Raw genomic sequence first — 19,961 nt, 5'->3', positions numbered from 1 at the left:
TTCACCAACTCGTCGGCATACGATAAGGTTTAATCTTCAACTACTCAACATCAAGTGATCAATTTCATCACAAAACCACCCTGACAGAATCTAACACACGACCATTAAAAAATCTGAAGCACCTTCAATCACCAGGGATAACGATCAGGAACATAAACACTTTAATTCCCGGTTAAATCCAACTTGTTCCAGAATCTTCACTCTAATAAATAAGCATCACGTTTTAGGATCCAATTCTCGAACGCCTTGAAAATAACATAAAAAATATGCTCTGACCGCAATCCAGTAATGACGAAAAACCTTCAGTTCAATTTGACTTTCTTCGGTTGGTCACCACGAACAACAACAATTTCCTTTCCCACAAACACCCGAATATGTGTCACTATCCAGTTTCAAACAATAACCCATTCACAACCTCAACTCTAAATCAGAGTTGACACGTATTTGTTCACACGTAAGACCAAGAGATAACAAGATCACTCGTTGACGGAACAACATCTTCGGTCTCACAATAATCGTGTACACCCGGCCATACAGACGAAAACTCCAAAAATTTTTTATTTTTTTTTTATTTTTTATTTTTTTTTATTTTTTTTTTTTAACTTCACCTGGCTGCTAACTTCACCTGGCCATAACTTCGCCTGGCTGCTAACTTCGTCTGGCCATAACTTCGCCTGGCTATAACTTCGCCTGGCATGTTCATAACTTCGCCTGGCCTGTTCATAACTTCGCCTGTTCATAACTTCGCCTGTTCATAACTTCGCTGGCCTGTTCATAACTTCGCCTAGAAGTCAACTTCGCCTAAAGTCAACTTCGCCTGTTCATAACTTCGCCAGACCTTATATCTTCGCTGAAACCCTACGAACAGTGACGGCAACTTCGCCTGATGAACAATAACTTCGCCTGAAGAACTGTTCGGCCAGAAACGCACAGAAACGTGCCAGAAACACCAAAACGCAGATCTCGAACCATAGCATAAGAGCCTAAGGCTCTGATACCACTTGTTAGTCCCCCCGGGGCGTCGGCGATCGATACGAGATCCGCACGAGGTCTAGAAGTGCGGAATCCTCCTAGACTCGTTTATTGGTGTAAAGACGAATAACACAAACACGTACACGATCAAATACACAAACAAATACTAGAACGGGATAAACAAATCTGCAGATTCATATATAAAATAATCACGTTACATACCGTAACAAAAACAGAAAACACGACTGACCCGAGGTGAGCTCTACCTCGGGTCGTCTCACACGACTCTAGTCTCTTACTCTCTCTCAATAAACAAGCTGCTCAAACACACACTGATTTCTAGATTCTTAAAACTAAACAAGACACAACTATATATAGACAAACATTCACGGGCCTGGGCTTCAGTAGGCGAAGTTGTGCTAACTTCGCCGTTGGCGAAGTTGTGATAACTTCGCCTAAGGCAGAAGTTGTTACAACTTCGCCGTTGGCGAAGTTGTTCTAACTTCGCCTAAGGCGAAGTTGTGCTAACTTCGCCTGTGGCGTTCCGCTGATCAGAATTGCATAGCGACGGTCACAAAATGCACCAACAGAATCCATCCGACTACCCTTATCCGCTCGACGTTGTCTGCGCTGACATGGCCGAGGTGGGGGAGAAGTACTTGAATACTCCAATTCCCATCCTTGAGCAGGTACTTTAACCTTAATGAGTTTACCTTGACTTATTTTCCTAATCTTTTGTACTCATACTTTTCCTTGTGACTTGCAGATAGCCGCGCTTGCTGACCAGCCCGATCTTGGCGCGCTAAAGAAATTACTTGACGAATGTGAAGGGACTGGTGGCAGCGATGATGGCGCGGGCAATGTTGCCTCTGCTAGCGGCTCTGGCGTGGCCAAAGGACCTACTCTTGACACTATCGTTATAGAAGACGACTCCATTCAAGACGAACAGCTTGATTATGGTAAGTTTGGAGATGACGAGGAGCGGGCTGCGCCAGATGCTGAGGGTGGAGGTAATGATGAGGGCGATGAAGAGGCTGATGTTGATATAGAGACTTGAAGAGCCCTTCATGTTTTTTTTTTTTTTGTAGTTTTTATCTCATCATTTTGTAAATTTGTAAACTTCTATGTTTTGGAATGAAATTTTGTTTTTCCCTTATTCGCATCTTGCGCATTCCCAATTCATCTCTTTATATTGCATGTGTTTGCTTGTTGAATATAAGATATGCTTGCACATTGAAACTTGAACAAGGTTGTAAGGAAATTACTTTACTTAATCCTTGTCATATTATTTTGCAATATTCTGAATATGATGACACGTGCCTTGGCGTTTCATTATTCCTCTTTTGCGCGACGTTATCGCGCATTTATTATAGGGAATTATGAATGAGTTTTTTAGCCTTTATGTGTCAGTATGTGTTACTCTGATATCCATTATCATCCCATGCACGACCTCGAACTAAGACCTTAACAACTATGTTTTGGCATGTGCTTTGCCTTAGCTGTGCTTAGGTATTTTTATGGTCTAGCTGCGCAGCATGTAGGATGGATGTTGTGAGTAATTTGAGCTAAGGCTCATATTATTGGGCTAAGGCCCTGAGCTAAGGCTCATATTATTGGGCTAAGGCCCTGACGTTTTAGAGTTAAAACTCGTTAACGCGTTTGAGCTTGAAGCTCGCGCATGTATGTTTTACTTCGTTTTATTTTTAGTTTTGATGTCAATACAATGTTGTCATATTGCTCAAAATTAATAAAGGGAAGTGTGAAACATGTATGCAAAAGGTAATAGAACACACATTAAGAGAAAATAGTGCGCATCATTATTCATAATGGCTCAAAGGGCCTTGATTACAAACTTGACAATTTTTACATGAAACATTTTCTAAGCTGTGCTGCGTTCCATGTGCGCGGGATCTTCTTTCCATTCAAATCTTTTAAAGCGTATGCGCCTTTTCCCAATTCTTCCGAGACTTGATAAGGTCCCTCCCAGTTGGGAGACATCTTTCCCGGGGGTATCGCGCGACTAGCTTCATTGTTCCGAAGGACAAAATCATTCTTCTTGAAGTGGCATTCTTTCACGCGCTGATTGTAATATTTTTCTAGTTTTTTCTTGTATTTGGCTTCACTGATGATAGCCGCCTCTCTGCGCCATTCAAGTAAGTTGAGATCCAACCTCCTTTCTTGCTCGTTGTCTTTTTTACTCATCATGAGCACCCTATAGGATGGGCATCCAATCTCTGTTGGAATCATGGCCTCCGTTCCATAGGTTAGGCTGAACGGGGACTCGCCATTGCTGGTTTTGCTTAATGTCCTGTGCGCCCACAGGACATTAGGTAACTCCTCGACCCATGCATGGGATTCTCCCTCCAACATTTTATTCAGCCCATTCAGCAAGCTTTGGTTCGCGCGCTCCACTTGGCCATTCCCTTGAGAGTGGTATACTGAAGTGAAGACTTGGTTGATGCGCAATTCCTTGAGCAAACTGGATATCTTCCTGTCAGTGAATTGTTTGCCATTGTCGCTCACAATTTCCATTGGCAGGCCAAAACGACATATGATGTGGCTCCAAATAAATTGCTTCATTGCCTCGGCTGTGATTTTTGCTAGTGGCTTGGCTTCAACCCATTTTGTGAAATAGTCTACTGCCACTACCAAAAACTTTACTCGCCCTTGCGCTTGTGGTAAGGGACCCACAATATCGATTGCCCATTTGTGGAAAGGCCATGCGGAGGTCACCGGAATCAAGTTGTTCTTTGGCCGCATCGTGTTTGGCGCATAGCTTTGACACGCTTTGCATTTTTGGATCTCTTTTAACGCGTCCAAGTACATGCCTGGCCAATAGTAACCTGCGTTCATTGCCTTGGCAACCACCATGCGCGGGTCAGCATGTATTCCACAGATTCCTTCGTGTATCTCTCTGATCACATAGCTTGCTTCCTCGGCATCCAGGCATTTCATGAGCGGTCCAAGATAAGAGCGTCGATATAACGTACCATCAAGCAGTTCGTAGTTCTGCGACTTGTGTCTTATCTTCCTCGCCTGTGCGCGATCGTCCGGTACCTTTCCCTCCTTCAAGAATTCCATTAATGGAGTTATCCATGATGAAGGTGTTGTATGAATTACAAGGACAGACTTCGCTCCCACCGACGGGTTGCTCATTATTTCCACCCTGACATCTTTGCCAAAGTGATCGAAGCTGGTTGATGCCATCTTGCTCAGCGCGTCGGCAGACTTGTTTTCACTGCGCGGAATATGTATGATTCTGAAGAAGTCAAATTGCTCGATGAGTTTTTTCGCCTGCTCTAGATACAGATGCATGGTGTTCTCCTTGGCATCATAAAGGCCATTGACCTGTGCTGCTACCAAGTATGAATCGACATGGGCCTCTAGCTTTTTAACTCCGAACTTGTGCGCGATGCGCAGACCAGCCAGCAGGGCTTCATACTCAGCTTCATTGTTGGTGCTCTTGAAATCCAACCTGATTGCGTAAGTATACTCATGGTTTTCTGGATCCACCAGTTTGAGGCCTGCGCCGGACCCTTCGTTGTTTGAAGCTCCATCAGTGAATAATCTCCAAACATTTTCTTCATTATTGGCTTGCGGAGGGTCTACTTCGCGCTGAGCCTCTTCGACTTTCCCTTTAGGGATTTCTGCAATGAAATCAGCTAAAACTTGTCCCTTGATTGCTGGACGAGGTTTGTAGGTGATCGTGTGCTCCCCTAACTCCAGCGCCCATTTTGTCAGCCTTCCTGAGAGCGCGGGACGTCGCAAGACTTGCTGGATGTTGTAATCAGTCAGGACTTCAATGGGATGACCATTGAAATATCTATGAAGCTTGCGCGACGCATGTGTTAGTGATAAAACTAACTTTTCTATGATGGTGTACCGCGTCTCAGGATCTGTCAGCACCCGACTTACATAATAGATTGGTGTTTGGATTCCCTTGCGATCCACCAACAACACTGCGCCAATGGCGCGCTCTCCTGCTGACAGGTACAACGTTAGAGTTTCGCCAGGTAGTGGAGCTGTGAGCGCAGACAGATTAATCAGACATTCTTTTATCTCACTGAAAGCTTGCTCGGCCTCAGGCGTCCACTTGAATTGGCTGTTCTTTAAGCAATTTCTCAATGTGTTAACGAATGGGGTAGATTTGCTTGCAGGGTTCGCTAGGAACCTGTTAATTGATACCAATCTACCATTCAACTTTTGAACTTCCTTCATGGTGGATGGTGAGGGCATGTCAAGAATAGCCTCCACCTTCTCTAGGTTCACCTTGAAACCATCCTTGGTGACCATTACACCGAGAAATTTCCATTCTTCTACGCCGAATGTGCATTTTTTCGGGTTGAGCTTCATGTTTACTTCCTTTAGGCGCCAAAGGGTTTCTTCGATGTCTTTGAGCATTTGTTTTTCCTCCCTGCTTTTAATCACCAAATCATCCACGTAGACTTCTAAGTTTCTTCCAATTTGCTCGTTGAAAACCGCATCCATGAGTCTTTGGTAAGTGGCTCCTGCATTCTTCAAACCAAATGGCATTTTTGTGTAACAGAAAACACCCTTGTCAGTTCTGAAGGCAGTCTTGTCCTCATCTTGTGGTGCCATTTGAATTTGGTGATAGCCCTTATAGGCATCCAGGAAACATTTGAGCTTAAATGGCGCCACAAAGTCTACATTCGCGTCAATGTTTGGGAGGGGGTAACAATCTTTTGGACACGCTTTGTTGAGGTCCTTGAAATCAATGCACATTCTCCATGACCCGTTGCTCTTCTTTACCATCACAGGATTGGCTACCCATGTTTGGTATCGTATTGGGCGGATGATATTTGCGCGCAGTAGATCTTCTACTTGCTCATTCATGGCCTTTGCCTTCTCATCCCCCATGACTCTTTTCTTTTGAGCAATTGGCTCTACAGACTTGAATGTGTTGAGAGAATGCTGCGCCAGGTCTCGCGGGACCCCAGTCATATCAGAATGTTGCCACGCGAAGACTGATATATACGTTGTGAGCAATCTTTTCATTCTCACCATTGTGTCATCTGATATCGTAGCTCCAATTGTGATTGTTTGTTCTGGGAATTTTGGGTTGAGAATCCATTCCTCTGGCGCGTTGTTTGCCATTGGAAGCTTCATTCTCCCTTCCCGCGGTATACTTGTTACTGCGCACAAATGATCTCGGTATACAAATGTTAGTCCTGTTGGTGTTGGGAACCCCAATGCGCCGTGCGCTGGTGACGGTGTGGCGTTGAATTGGGCAATCGTTCCTCTACCCAATATCATATTATGGCATGAAGTAGTGGGCAAGACCAAGAAGTTGACAATTTCAGCTCGCTTGTGTTTCTCATCCCCCATAGTTAGTTCGAATTGTATCTGAACTAGGGGGTGAATAATTTCGTTTGAGACACCCGAGATTGGTGCATTCACAATTTCGAGCCTTGCTTGGTCTGCTGGATCCAACTTCCTGAAACATTGCTCATACATGATGTCAGATTCACTGCCGGTGTCTACCAGGACTTTTGACACCTCATAATGGGCGATGTGTGCAGTGATGACTAGAGGACTGCTGATAGACGGGCCTCATCTGATTCTTGGGAAGATTACTTGTTGCTCGCGCCAATCCCCTTGGACTTGCGCGCTTCTCTTCCTCGAACTTTGCCCTTGCCTTCATCCTTCAGCTACACAGATTCTTTTGAATTTTTTACTGGCCGAGGCTCCGTCTGGTTGTTCATTCTCTGGTCTTGGGTTTTTCACCAGGTGAGCCAACTTTCCTGATTTCACATTTCTTTCAATCGCATCCTTCAAATGGTGGCATGCATCGGTGTTGTGCCCTGTGGACTTGTGAAACTCACAATACTTGCCACTGTTTGGTGGTCCCTTATGGAGTAATGGCTTGGGGCTTTTAAACTGGACATTCTCTGTGCTTAACACTTGCGAAGGCGTTTTGGTGAGGGGAGTCCATATTCTTGGTAGAGGTCTGTTTGGCTCTCTGCCGCCTTCCCTCTTGTCGCCTTCTCCGCGATTACGAATGTCTTTTTGGGGCTGGGGTGAACTTTGTTGCGCTTGCTTTTCTGCGGGAGAAAAACTGGTTTGTTGCAACCTGGACCATACGGAGTTTTGTTTGCCCCTTCTTTCATTGTTGCGTGGTGCTTCTGTTTGATGCCCTCTATCTCTTGCTCTGTCTTAGGCAATTTGTTTTTCATTTCGCGCGAAGACTCGCGATGCTTCCATAAGCTCAGCCCAAGTGGTTGGCATGCCATATCTGCTCACGAGAGCTCTGCGGAGTTGATCACTGCGCGCACCTTGTATAAAGACCACGCGCAAGAGTTGCTCAGTGATACCTCCAATTGCAAGAGATTCCTGATTGAAACGAGTTATGTAGTCTTCAATGGTTTCATCATTCCCGCGCACGCAGTGCATGATGTCATCGGGGTCGCGCGTGTGTCTGCGCTGCTGTACAAAGTGAGCCTGGAACTTCTCCAATAGCTCTTCGAACCCATCGATTTGTCCAGTCGGCAAGCTTTCGAACCAGACACGCGCTGCCCCGTGAGGCAGCGAGCAAACATGTGACACCATGTTGGCATCGTCCAGCTTTCTAGGTTTCCAGTGTTGTAAAAACCTTGTAAGAAATCATCTGGATCTGTTGTACCATCGTACTTGCCTAGACCACTTGGCATCTTGGTTTTGTGTTGAATGGGAGCCTTCGCGATGCGCTCAGTGAATTTTGAATGCTTCACCAAGATGGCTGGCCTATATGGTGTGGTTACGTCCACTTGCCCTCTCGCTTGTGGGTTGTACGGTGTGTATAGATCCATATCAACTTTGGCTCCAGGCGCTATGTTCATGTGCGCGCGGAGCTGTGACCCTCCTGCATGAGTATCTCGCGTCTTCCTCATGCTGTGCACCTCTTCCTCATCACTAATATCAGCGTGTTCGGTGTGAACAGAGTGACCATCTTCCTGCGCGCGCGCCCTTTTTGTTGTTCCCTGAATGGTTTGTTTATCAAATGCGAGCCTTTGTGTTAAGTCGGCTAACTTTTTGTGTTTGACCAGCTCATTGTATTTGTTCATTAAACGCCGTTGTTCGTTTATGAGCCATTCTTTAGGGTCATTGGTTTCAACTTCCGGACCCATTGGTCCTTTTTGTTTTGCATCAGTCAGATTTTGGAACGTGAGATCGTCTGGAGGAGTTTCAGTCTGGCTATGAGGTGTTGTGATGAAGGGATGGTTACTGATGGTGCGCGCAGTATCACGCGGCGCCCTCAGAAACTGCTGTCCCTCATTAACATCCTCAAGCTCATTATCCTCTAGAACTTGATCGCTGTTTCGAACACCGGAAACCATGGTGAAGATTTTCAGAGAGAACTGATGAGATAGTGATTTTGTTGCCGTTGTAACAGGTGATGGCGCCAATGAAGAAACGTGGATCGACTTACTAGTAGACAATCAACTTTCCTCGGGTATGAGTGTACTATATCACCGATGGTTTTCCGGAGTATGAATTCTTCCACCTACAAAACGAGCAGCACCGTGAACTTACCCCTCAGAAAGGGACAGAGGGGTCCTCTTTGGGGTAACTCTCCGGTGTGAGAATAAGATATTGTAGGAGAAGATAATAATAATCTGAAAGTGAGTAAGGATTTAGAGTGTATTTTCTTGCTTACCTCCCCTTGTGGAGGTGGTGTGGTATTTATAGTGTTAGGGTTTCCAATGATTGGGCTCAGATCCCATTAGGGCCTTTTTGGCCTCCTCCTATTGCTTCGCGCCACGTGTCCTTAGGACACCTGGTGCTTTTTCATTGATTATTCTCTGACCAAGGTATTTCACCTGACCCATGTGCAATCACGTGGTAGCACATGGGTTTTGCTGAGTTGTCCACCTTTCATTGGCAGCTGTCAACATCAGCATATTCTTTATTCCTTAAAGGATACCTTCTGGAAGGTTGTCTGATGAGCACAATCATGGTTGTCCTTATCCTGATTTAGATAAGGACGTGGTTGATTATGTGCATGTGTGATATGCGCCTATCATGGGGATGCGCGAGGTCTTCTCTTTATTCTCACGCGCAGATGTTTCATGCGCAGATGTGATATGCGCAAGCATATGTAATATGCGTGAGCATGTGATATGCGCCACGTGCAGATGCGCCACGCGCAGATGTGATATGCGTGAGCATATATGATGCGTGAGCATATGTGATATGCGGCACACGCAGATGCGCCACGCGCAGATGTGATATATGTGAGCATATATGATGCGTGAGCATATGTGATACGCGTGAGCATATGTGATGCGTGAGCATATGTGATATGCGTGAGCATATGTGATATGCGCCATGCGCATAGGTTTTGGCTTTGTGTCTTCATGACATCCTGATTTCAAGCCTCTTGCCTATATCTTGTGGGTTGACCCGCCCCGCTCGATATTAAGGCGGGTGCATACCTCTTCACCCCCTAATTGATTTCTTTTATAAATAATAAATTATGTGAGATAACTAACTATGCTTTTTAATATATACTCTATAATATACATTTTAACTTTAGTTTAGAAACAGCCGTATAATAATATAACATAACATTTATGAAGATACAGCTTGCAGTGACTAAACAAGACAATCGTGACACTCAATAAATTCGTTCATAATCATAACAATAATAATATTATTCCCTCTGACGCAAGGCATCGTAATTGACTCCCAAAATCTGTATAATTTGTGCACAACTGAAACTCAAAACTGCCGGCACGTTTTCACAATGCGATTTTAGGTATTTACGAATCATCCGTTCAATTTCTCTAGTTTTATTTTACTGCAGTTAATTCATACAGACTGGTACCAGTAACGTCACTGTCAGTTTCAATCATATATTATTTTTGACATATTATTATTATTATTATTATTAATTGATGAGTTTTGATTTGTTTGATTTCAGTTACGTCTAGATCGGGATCGAGTTAGTTGAGCATTGCATTGGTGCGTACGGTTAATTTGTTGTTTGTTAGGGTTTAATTCGATTGGATTTGAGATGTGTTGTTGAATTTAGCGGGTTATTAAGTAGATTAGGGCTAAATTTATCATTAGTTAGAGTTTAAGTAGGTGTATTGTTGAATTTATTAGGTGATTTACTAGATTGAGGTTTAATTCATCATTAGTTAGGGTTTAATTTGATTTTCGCGTTCAATTGGATTGGATTTTAACTGTATTGTTGAATTTAGCAGGTTTTATTCATCATTAGTTAGGGTTTAACTAGGTGTATTTTTGAATTTATTAGGTGATTAACTAAATTGAGGTTTAATTCATCATTAGTTAGGGTTTAATTTGATTCTCGCATTCAATTGGGTCGGATTTTAACTGTGTTGTTGAATTTAGCAGGTTTAATTCATCATTAGTTAGGGTTTAATTTGTTTTTCGCCTTTAATTTGATAGGATTTTGAGCTGTGCTGTTGAATTTAGAGGGTGATTGACTAAATTGGGGCTTAATTCATCATTAGTTAGGGTTTAATTAGATGTATTGTTGAATTTATCAGGTGATTAAGTAGTTTGGGGCTTAATTCATCATTAGAGTTTAATTAACTGTGTTGTTTAATTTAGTAGGTGATTAACTAGATTGGGGGTTAATTAATCATTAGTTAGGGTTTACTTAGCTGTATTGTTGAATTTAGCAGGTGATTAACCAAATTGAGGTTTAATTCATCATAGGTAATTTGATTGGATTTTTAGCTGTATTGGTGAATTTAACGGGTGATCAACTATCTTGAGGTTTAATTCATCATTAGTTAAGGTTAATCCGTCAATTCGATCCGATTATAACTTTATTGTTGAATTTAGAGGTTTAATTCATCATTAGTTGGGTTCAATTTGTTTTTCGCCTTCAATTCGATCGGATTTTGAGCTTTGTTGATTTTGGTAAGTGTGTAACTAGATTGGGGTTTAATTCATCATTAGTTAGGGTTTAATTTTTTTTCTCAGTCAATTTAATCTGATTTTTAACTGAATTGTTGAATTTAGCATGTGTTTAATTCATCATTGGTTAGGGTATAATTTGTTTTTCGCCTTCATTTCAATTGGATTATTAACTGTATTGTTGAATTTAGCAGGTTATTAACTAGATTGAGGCATAACTCATCATTAGTTAGGTTTTAATTTGTTTTCCTCCGTCAATTCAATTGGTTTTTTTAGCTGTATTGTTGATTTAGCAGGTATTTAATTCATCATTAGTTAGGGTATAATTTGTTTTTCACCTTCAATTCGTTCGGATTTTAGCTGTATTGTTGAATTTAGCTGGTGAATAACTAGATTGGGGTTTAATTCACCATTAGTTAGTGCTGGGTTTAATATGTTTTCCTTCGTCAATTTGATCGGATTTCAACTGTATTGTTGAATTTAGCTGGTTAAGTTCATCATTAGTTAGGGTTTAATTTGTTTTTCACCTTTCATTCGATTGGATTTTTAACTAAGTATTGTTGAATTTAGCAGGTGATTGCACTTCAATTTGTGTGATCTGATTGTAAAGTTTTGGGAAAATGGGGGTTATGTCAAGACGGGTGTTACCTGTCTGCAGTAACCTCTGTATATTTTGCCCTTCTATGAGAGCAAGGTCTAGGCAGCCTGTGAAACGGTATAAGAAGCTTCTTGCTGATATATTTCCTCGATCTCAGGTGAATATTTTGACTTTTATGGTATCAATTTACTTCAATCAAGTTTAATTGACCGGCAATGATTTACTTTGATTGGAGCCCTAGTCTCCAGATTTTCTGTTTTGTGCACAATTGTTTAGTTATTCAATTGTTTAATACTTCTTTTCGAAATATTTATTTTTGAAAGGATTACAATTAATTAATTATTAATCGATTTCAAATGGCAGGATGCTGAGCCAAATGATCGGAAGATTGGGAAGCTCTGTGAATATGCTTGTAAAAATCCCCTACGTATACCAAAGGCAAAGCTTATATCACTCATCTAAACTGACATACTACTAATTTCATCATCTTATAAAATATTACCGGGTTTATACCAATTTATTAATAAGTTATTTTGCTTGACGAATTCTTCCATACAGATTACTGATTACCTAGAACAGAAGTTTTACAAGGAGTTGCGTAATAGAAACTATGTTTCTGTAAAAGCTGTGCCACTTATTTATGGGAAATTGCCATCGTCATGTAAGGAGCAGATGTAAGTTCAACTTGGAATATCATATATAATTTGTGGTTTTTGATTTTAGAAGATTTAAAGTCCTTTTAATTATAATAAGTTCAGTTGCATTATTAATTCGTTGCAAGAACATTAAGAAAGAGGACGTTGTATTTAATTTGTATTTGGTGGCATGGTGCTGACATAAGCTTTGACCTTTTTTGTTGCTTATGATCTATCTAATAATAATTACTACTTCTCTATACCATTGCAGGCCACTTTTTGCCAGTAGTTTGTTGGGAGTTGTTCAGACCCTATTAGATCAAACCCAGCACGATGAAATGCAAATTCTTGGTTGTCAGACTCTTGTGAGCTTCATAAATAATCAGGTAACTTTTGCTTTTTAATGGCTGGTAGTAATTAGCACGATTCCTGGAGCCTGAGTCACAAATGTATCTCATTTTGTGTCAAAACAGTTAAAAAAGTTTATGGTCTGGACATCTGGTTGTTTAGGGTGACACTTGTCCAAATTTTTTAGATTTTGTTATAAACAACCAGTGTTTCAAAAGTATGTTTGCAAATATTATACTATTACAATAATAATCTATTTTATTGGATCTAAAGATTTAGGAGGTTTCATCCATTAAAATACACTTTGGGTGGCGCGTTTGACCCATTTGGCATGTTTCATTTTTGTGCTATTTTTCAAGTTTACTCGTTTGACCCGTTAGAGATAAAACATAACTTGAGCATATCCATTCAAGTAAATGGCTCGAAATGGCCACCTATACAATGAAATGAATAAATAAACAGAAAAAAAAAAGAAATAAACATTAAATATGGAAATGATTAACCTCTTAAAATACAGGTGGATAGTACATACATGTTCAACTTAGAAGGTCTCATTCCCAAACTTTGTGACCTGGCTCAAGAAATAGGAGATGATGAAAGAGCATTGCGGTTGAGGTCAGCAGGACTTCAAGTTTTGGCTTCCATGGTAAACATATATATTCTGCACTATCTTTGTTTTAATAGTGTATCTATGTGCATGAAGTTACTAATTGCATATTGTTTTCCACTTCTATTTATAAATCTTGAAAATCTAGTAATAAAAGAACAATTTTCAATATTTTCCTCTGTATTTTGTATTTTTAGAACGTCATGTTAATGTGTTATGAACCGTCTTCATTATCTCATTGATTTGATGTGTTATGAACAATTTTTCAACATTTTCCTCTGAATTTTGTATTTTTGGAACGCCATGTTAATGTGTCATGAAATGTCTTCCTAGTGACATAATCTAAATTATCTGGTTGATTTTTCACCGTCTTCATCATCTCATATTGATTTTGATCGTTCTATTCGAGTAGGTTCAGTTTATGGGGGAGCAATCCCACATCTCTATGGACTTTGACAAGGTATGAAGCATGGTTGTTTCAATAACAGATTTGTGATCAAAATCCCTTCACATATATTGTAACTTTTGTTGATTTGAATGTAAACCACTTTTCTTTTTTAAATAGATTGTATCAGTAACCTTGGATAATTTAGTGGAGACACCAAACAAGCAAGAAAAGACACGAGAACACACTGACTTTTTGGATATAAATAAGATGATCACAAACGTTAACTTTAAAACAGACGCCTCCATGTGGTAAATGCACTTGTACATACAGATCTTAAATTATGGCTCATATTTAACTATTAATATTATGTCTTTTCTGAATTTTCACAGGGATGTACAGAAAAGCCCTTCTTACTGGGCTGGTGTTTGCTTGCACAATATGGGCCACTTGGCAAATGAGGGAACAACTGTACGACGTGTACTTGAACCACTTTTTCACAGTTTCGACACTGACAAACATTGGTTCCCAGAAAAAGGGTTGGCTTTTTCTATCTTGAAGTATCTGCAGATGGTGTTAGAGGAATCCGGTTAGATTATTTATAAGTTATAAATACAGTTATAAACAATCATTTTAAAGCATTAACCTTTTTTTTTTCATTTTAACTCAGATGATAAACCTCATCTACTCCTGTCAGTCTTAGTCAAACACTTGGACCACAAGGATGTTGTTAAACAGCCGGTTATGCAAATGCACATTGCAAATGTGGCTACACAATTGTCACAATATGTAAAGCAGCAGGTCTCAGGTGCCATTGTTGGTGCAATATCCGATCTTATGAAACATTTGCGAAAATGCATGCAGAATTTGTCTGAACCATTAAGTCCTAGACCGGGATCTGATAGCTCTTATATGGATCTTCAATGTGCTTTGGAAAATTGTATTTCAAGTCTCTCGCATAAGGTTCCTAACGCTCCTTGGATCTTTGATTTGTTTAGTTGGAAAATTGTATCTCAGGTCTTTACTTCACTTGAATATTTGTAGGTTGGAGATGTGGGACCGATTCTTGATATGATGGCTGTAGTGCTTGAAAATATTCCTGCAATTGCTTCTTTAGCTAGAACGACTATGTCTGCTCTTAATCGAACTGCACAACTTATCAGTTCTGTTCCAAACGTATCGTACAACAAAAAAGTGAGTACAACTTATATTATTAGCATCATGTAACAAGGGTAATTTCATAATACTTAACTTCCTTCTGTGCAGGCATTCCCTGATGTTCTGTTTCATCACTTGCTATTAGCCATGTCACACCCTGATCATGAAACACGTGTTCTTGCACATCGTGTGTTGTTCAATGTGCTTATTCCATCCGGCGTTCTTCCATCGTTTTCATGGAGGGTAACAAATGAAAATTTCTCAGGGGAGAAAGAAAATCAGGCTGTTGAATCTTTGCCAGATGGGAAAACGGTATGATGCAACTTTCTAAAAAGATGCATGATCATATTTTACCTTTTCTGTTTCTTGATGCAGACATTTGATCATATATTTTTTCTTCTTTCGTTTATTTTATAGATCTCGAGTTCCTTGAGACTGAGTCGCCATCAAGTGAGCCTTGTGCTTTCATCAATTTGGATTCAAGCAACAATGACAGGAAATACCCCTGAGAATTTTGAGGCAATGGCACAGACGTATAATCTTGCTTTATTATTTACTTTATCAAAGGTGCGATCTTTCTATAAAATAATTGGATGAAATCTTATATTTGTTATTTTTCTTCTATCTACTAAACCTTAATACTTGGATTTCTTTTTCAGAATTCAAATCACATGGCATTAATCCGGTGCTTTCAGCTGGCGCTTTCCCTTCAAAGCATCTCCTTGGATCAACAAAGTAAGATTTACATTTAATAAAACCATTTGTTAAATTTCTAATGTTTGTAGATTTAGACTGTGTTAAGATATTGTCTTAATTATGTATCTTGTGTAGACAGCAACAATAGACATGTTTCACCCGATTCTTATCTTTTATCATAAGTTTATAATATTAATTTTTCACATTTTGAAGGTGGTCTGCAACCATCCAATAGAAGGTCTCTCTTCACATTAGCATCATGCATGATTATTGCTTCTGCAAATGCGTGCCATCTTTTGGAGCTGATTCCTATCGTTAGGTCAACTTTGACCGAAGAAACGGTTAGTTTTTTGTTTCATGCTACTCATTTTGTCTCACAGATATTGCTATTGCGAACATATAAGAAATGGGTCATAATAATATGATTCTTAGAATTAAATTTTCTTGGAGAAAAGGATTCAGGTGTCAACCCCGCCCATTTTGACCGTTACACAACCACCTCACGGCTCACAGCCCGTTTTCCAAATAATATTTGCTAAAGTTAGTTTTTTATGCAGATGGATCCTTATCTTGCATTGGATGAAGGTATGAGGCTGCAGGCAACTTGTACAAAACCTGGTGAAGATAATTCTTATGGATCACAAAAGGATGAAGCTGCTGCACTGAAGTCACTTTCTGCAATTGAATTAAATGAACAGCAGTTAAAAGACACACTTATGACCCACTTGCTTTCCAAGCTTGAAAATTTATCAGAGGTATTTACACCTTACTGCCTCATCTATTATTACTTGTAAAGTAACAATATTTTGTAATCATTCTCTCTATGTACTCCAGGAAGAACAGTTGAATATGAAAGCACAACTGTCACAGGAGTTTTCTCCTGATGATGAATATCCTTTGGGTGGCCCGTTATTTATGGAGACACCACTGCCATGTTCTCCGGTCGCTCAAACAGAGTTTCAGGCTTTTGATGAGGTAATTCTTTAACTGCCAATCTGCCATTTTAATTTAATGTTTCATAAGTCCGTTATAATATATATTAATATTGCTTAAATGATGTGTTTTTTGTTTAGGTAATGCCCCATGCTGATGAAACAGATGACGATACATTTCAAGAACAATATGGAGGCCAATCGGGTCGTAAAGATTCTCTCTCCATGAATTCACTTGATATTTTGAGTGTTAACCAGTTACTGGAATCGGTATGTTTTTTTATCCCCTGTTTTGATGTCTTATAATATAAATTTATACAGCTAGCAGTTCGACGTTTACTGAAGTCACAAAAAATCAGTTTTTAGTGTTTCGATAAAGTTATTCTGATTCTTATTCTAATTATTTAAGTGAAAGTTAGAATGTAAATATTTACCCTTGTTTTTTTTACATTAACATAATTACTTTTCATCTACATTTTGCATGAAAAGTTTTTAATAGCTCATTAATAAATAATAATTTACTATAGAACACCTTAACTATCAATATATGCTTTAACTTTTAATAAGAAAATAAGATATTTACAATAATTGCTTTATGTGCCACCGACAGGTACTGGAAACAGCCCGACAGGTTGCAAGCTTGCCCGTTTCCTCAACTCCTGTATCATACGACCAAGTCAAAGATCAATGTGAGGCTTTGGTAACGGGAAAACAACAAAAAATGTCCGTGCTTCAGAGTTTCAAGAAGCAACAAGATTGCATGACAATAATTATATCGGGTGAACAGGAAACCAAAAGCCTAATTACATCAAACACTGTAAGAATCCTAATTCAGTTCTTGAACCGTTCACTTATTACTCTTATAACCGTTTTATATCAAGGTCTGACTATATAAAATCAGCATAACATTTATTTTTTGTTTTTACAGAAAACAGAGTTCCCAGAAGATGTCAAATTACTAACAAACGGCACAAACGGCCACGTACATGATCAACTTATTCCATTTACCAAAGAGTTCAGTCAACAACAGTCGTTTAGACTTCCACCTTCAAGCCCATATGACAAGTTTTTAAAGGCAGCTGGATGTTAATAAACCGAGTCGAGTTTGAGTTACATATATTCGTATTATAGTGTTATATTATAATTCTTCGTGTTGTATAAATTATTAATTTTTCTTCGGTTTTTCTTGATCTTTTCCAAAAGCAGAAAAAGAGTTGCGTTAGATGCCACAATGTTATAGTGAATACCCGAGATAATTATTCTTTTGATTTGGCTTGAGGTGTGCTTCGTATTCGTATGTTGTGTTTGAGGATGAAATTTGAAGTGTGTTCAGTTTGAGATGATTAATATCATTTTGTAACCTTCCATTTTGCTATTTTCTTTGCTTATATTATAGCTAGAGGTGTTCGGTCGTCTAAACATGTAAACTGAACCAGGTTTAGGATTGGCGTCGAATGCCAACATAAGTTAACTGGAAACAAACGAAGCGGTAACATGTTCCAAATCATAACAGTCTCAAATTAAACATCAAACTTTGTGTTAAATAACAAAATATCAACCTATTAATAAACAAGAACAGTCAAATGATTTATTCAAGTGAGCTACATTTAGCTCAAACTTGGCTAAAATGTTTAAATGAGCAAGCTAGCTCAAGCTGTGTAACGAGCGAGTTTTTACCGAGGCAATTTATTCTGAACCACAAAACGGGTACCAACAACATGGAGACCATAAATACTCGAGACAAGCGAGGTCTCTATAACATCACAATGTTATGTCAATTAGCAGTTAATACATCATCCTAAATGGATCAAGATTCAACCTTTAGGCTCTACATATCATAACAAGACCACAGTACAAAAAATTACCAGTTTAATTCATTCCAAAATATTCAAGAAATGACTATCAAGTCTCTCATATATGACTTTCTTCACTTCAAAATTGCTAAAAACACTACAAGAAAAAACCAATCTGAATCTTTTATAAGTTATAACAAAAGAACCGAATTCTCCGTTTGTCGGTTAAAACCCTACCAAGAACAACTGCAGAACACCTAAAAATCTTACAAACAAGCAGGCAATCTGAAGAAGCCCCGAACTAATATTCTTTTGCAGCCATTACCAAAAATAACCCTGAAACCGACAGTATTTTCGTGTTTCATTCATTCTGCAAAAGCGAACCGCCACTCTTGTAAGCCAACAACAACTCCTCAGCATAATCTCCATCTTTATATATAAACTTCTCCAAAAACTTACCTTCAGGCATCGACAACACGTTAAGAAACTTCGGCTGTCTCTTCAAAATCCCCTTCCCCATCATAATATCCACCACTCTAAACCGAGGAATCACCCGTTCCTCCAAACTAAGCATCAAACAATTCGGCCGACGCACCAACACATCCTTCTCAAACTTAACCTCATTAAAAAAGAACTCGATCCCACTTCTCAACTTCGTCTCCGACACCCTAAGCAACGGAGGCGCCTTCACAAACATAATCTTAAACTCCCCCTTCGTAAACCCGTATGACCGAAACAACTCTACCTTCCGCTCAAACGTCTCCTCGCTCAAACAACTAACCGTGTAAATCGCGTGAACCAACATCCTCGAATCCATCGAGAACCCGAAATCCATAACCTTCGACACGAGAACCTTAAGCTCGGACTCTCCCATTATCAACAACCTCGGCTGCCTCGTGATAACCGTCGCAAGCTGCGCTCCCACAATCCCACATTTCTCCAAATACTCAACATTATTACTAACCCGAGTCACCGGGTCCTTAATATCAGCCCAGTTACACCTCCTCAATGTCCTAATCAAATTCACATTATTATTATTATTACTACTACTACTACTGTTATTATTTTTATTATTATTGTTGCTGCTGCTGCTACTACTACTACTACTACTATTATTATTATTATTATTATTAAGATTCAATCTTTTTAACACATCAACACAAGGTAACACTCTTTGATCAAATCTATGAGTTAAATAAACAGGATTCTTGGAAATAAACTTACACAAGTCTTGATCTTTGAGGCCTAAATCTTGAAAAAAATCAAGTCTTGGTTTAAGGGTTTTGTTGACATCTGAAAAGAGGATGTGGGGTGACTTTAAAACCCATGATTGGATGTCTGTGAGCTTGAAGTTGTGGGATTGTAAGAAGCTGATGACTGCTTGAGGGTTGGTTTGTGGTGATGATAAGCGGTTGAAGAACCATATGGCTCTTGATTTTGGGAAGTTTAAGATGGTTGTGAGGTAGGTGATGATGGTGGATTTGGATGGTGATGATGGTGATGATGGTGGTGGTATTGTGTGGAGATAACGGTGGAAGAGGGTGGTGGTCATGGTGGATGGTTTGATTTTAGGGTTTATTAGGATTTTAGGGGTAAAATTTGAACCCTTAAATCCTCCCAAACCCCCCACCCAAACTATTCGTCACGTTAGCTTTGTCTCTCGTTTCGGGCTCCTTTAAATTATAAATTTTTATTATCTTATTTATTATCTTTTAATTTTATATTATACAAATTTTGTTATATAAAAGACAAAAATATAATTTTACATACATATTATATGAAATTTATAAACTAGAGAATTTATAACTTTATATGTTTTATTATAGGATTATTTAAGTTATTCTTTCATAAGATATTAGGTATTGAGTGACATAGTATATGTATAATTTTTTATTTATTTCTTGGTTTGCTATTATTATTATTATTATTATCTATCGTGATTAAAA

General features: G+C 39.3%; 2 protein-coding genes across 2 annotated transcripts; one reads left to right on the top strand and one right to left on the bottom strand.

Annotated features, from left to right (window-relative positions):
- Positions 1 to 10,594: 10,594 nt before the first annotated feature.
- Positions 10,595 to 17,502, top strand: LOC143612797 (protein SEMI-ROLLED LEAF 2-like). Its single transcript, XM_077086693.1, has 19 exons — positions 10,595 to 11,618; positions 11,825 to 11,899; positions 12,020 to 12,135; positions 12,368 to 12,482; positions 12,962 to 13,090; positions 13,464 to 13,511; positions 13,617 to 13,747; positions 13,829 to 14,025; positions 14,107 to 14,399; positions 14,481 to 14,630; positions 14,703 to 14,906; positions 15,012 to 15,161; positions 15,254 to 15,329; positions 15,504 to 15,631; positions 15,848 to 16,045; positions 16,125 to 16,265; positions 16,364 to 16,492; positions 16,833 to 17,039; positions 17,151 to 17,502. Exons 1-19 carry the CDS (start codon positions 11,484 to 11,486, stop codon positions 17,310 to 17,312), a joined length of 2,784 nt encoding a protein of 927 aa, XP_076942808.1. The 5' UTR covers positions 10,595 to 11,483; the 3' UTR covers positions 17,313 to 17,502.
- A 531-nt stretch (positions 17,503 to 18,033) lies between these two features.
- On the bottom strand, positions 18,034 to 19,576 carry LOC143612794 (transcription termination factor MTERF8, chloroplastic-like). The gene is made up of 2 exons (XM_077086690.1): positions 19,187 to 19,576; positions 18,034 to 19,096 (listed from the first exon to the last, which is right to left on the bottom strand). The coding sequence occupies exons 1-2, from the start codon at positions 19,565 to 19,567 to the stop codon at positions 18,377 to 18,379; spliced, it is 1,101 nt and encodes a 366-aa protein (XP_076942805.1). The 5' UTR covers positions 19,568 to 19,576; the 3' UTR covers positions 18,034 to 18,376.
- Between the last annotated feature and the right edge of the window lie 385 nt (positions 19,577 to 19,961).

Source organism: Bidens hawaiensis, unplaced genomic scaffold (genome assembly GCF_021521415.1).
Source record: "Bidens hawaiensis isolate Kalapana, Puna unplaced genomic scaffold, B.hawaiensis_p1.1 tig00035550_1, whole genome shotgun sequence".
Taxonomy (NCBI): Eukaryota; Viridiplantae; Streptophyta; class Magnoliopsida; order Asterales; family Asteraceae; genus Bidens; species Bidens hawaiensis.
This window is presented reverse-complemented; position numbering and strand designations above follow the sequence as displayed.

What these genes read in the sequence shown, in the direction of transcription:
- LOC143612797 (XM_077086693.1), top strand. Translation starts at nt 11,484, where the DNA reads ATGGGGGTTATGTCAAGACGGGTGTTACCTGTCTGCAGTAACCTCTGT. An exon ending in TCGTCATGTAAGGAGCAGAT is followed by an intron (nt 12,136 to 12,367) that starts GTAAGTTCAACT and finishes ATACCATTGCAG; the next exon opens with GCCACTTTTTGCCAGTAGTT. An exon ending in CAACTTTGACCGAAGAAACG is followed by an intron (nt 15,632 to 15,847) that starts GTTAGTTTTTTG and finishes TTTTTTATGCAG; the next exon opens with ATGGATCCTTATCTTGCATT.
- LOC143612794 (XM_077086690.1), bottom strand. Translation starts at nt 19,567, where the DNA reads ATGACCACCACCCTCTTCCACCGTTATCTCCACACAATACCACCACCA. An exon ending in CTCATAGATTTGATCAAAGA is followed by an intron (nt 19,097 to 19,186) that starts GTGTTACCTTGT and finishes AGCAGCAGCAGC; the next exon opens with AACAATAATAATAAAAATAA.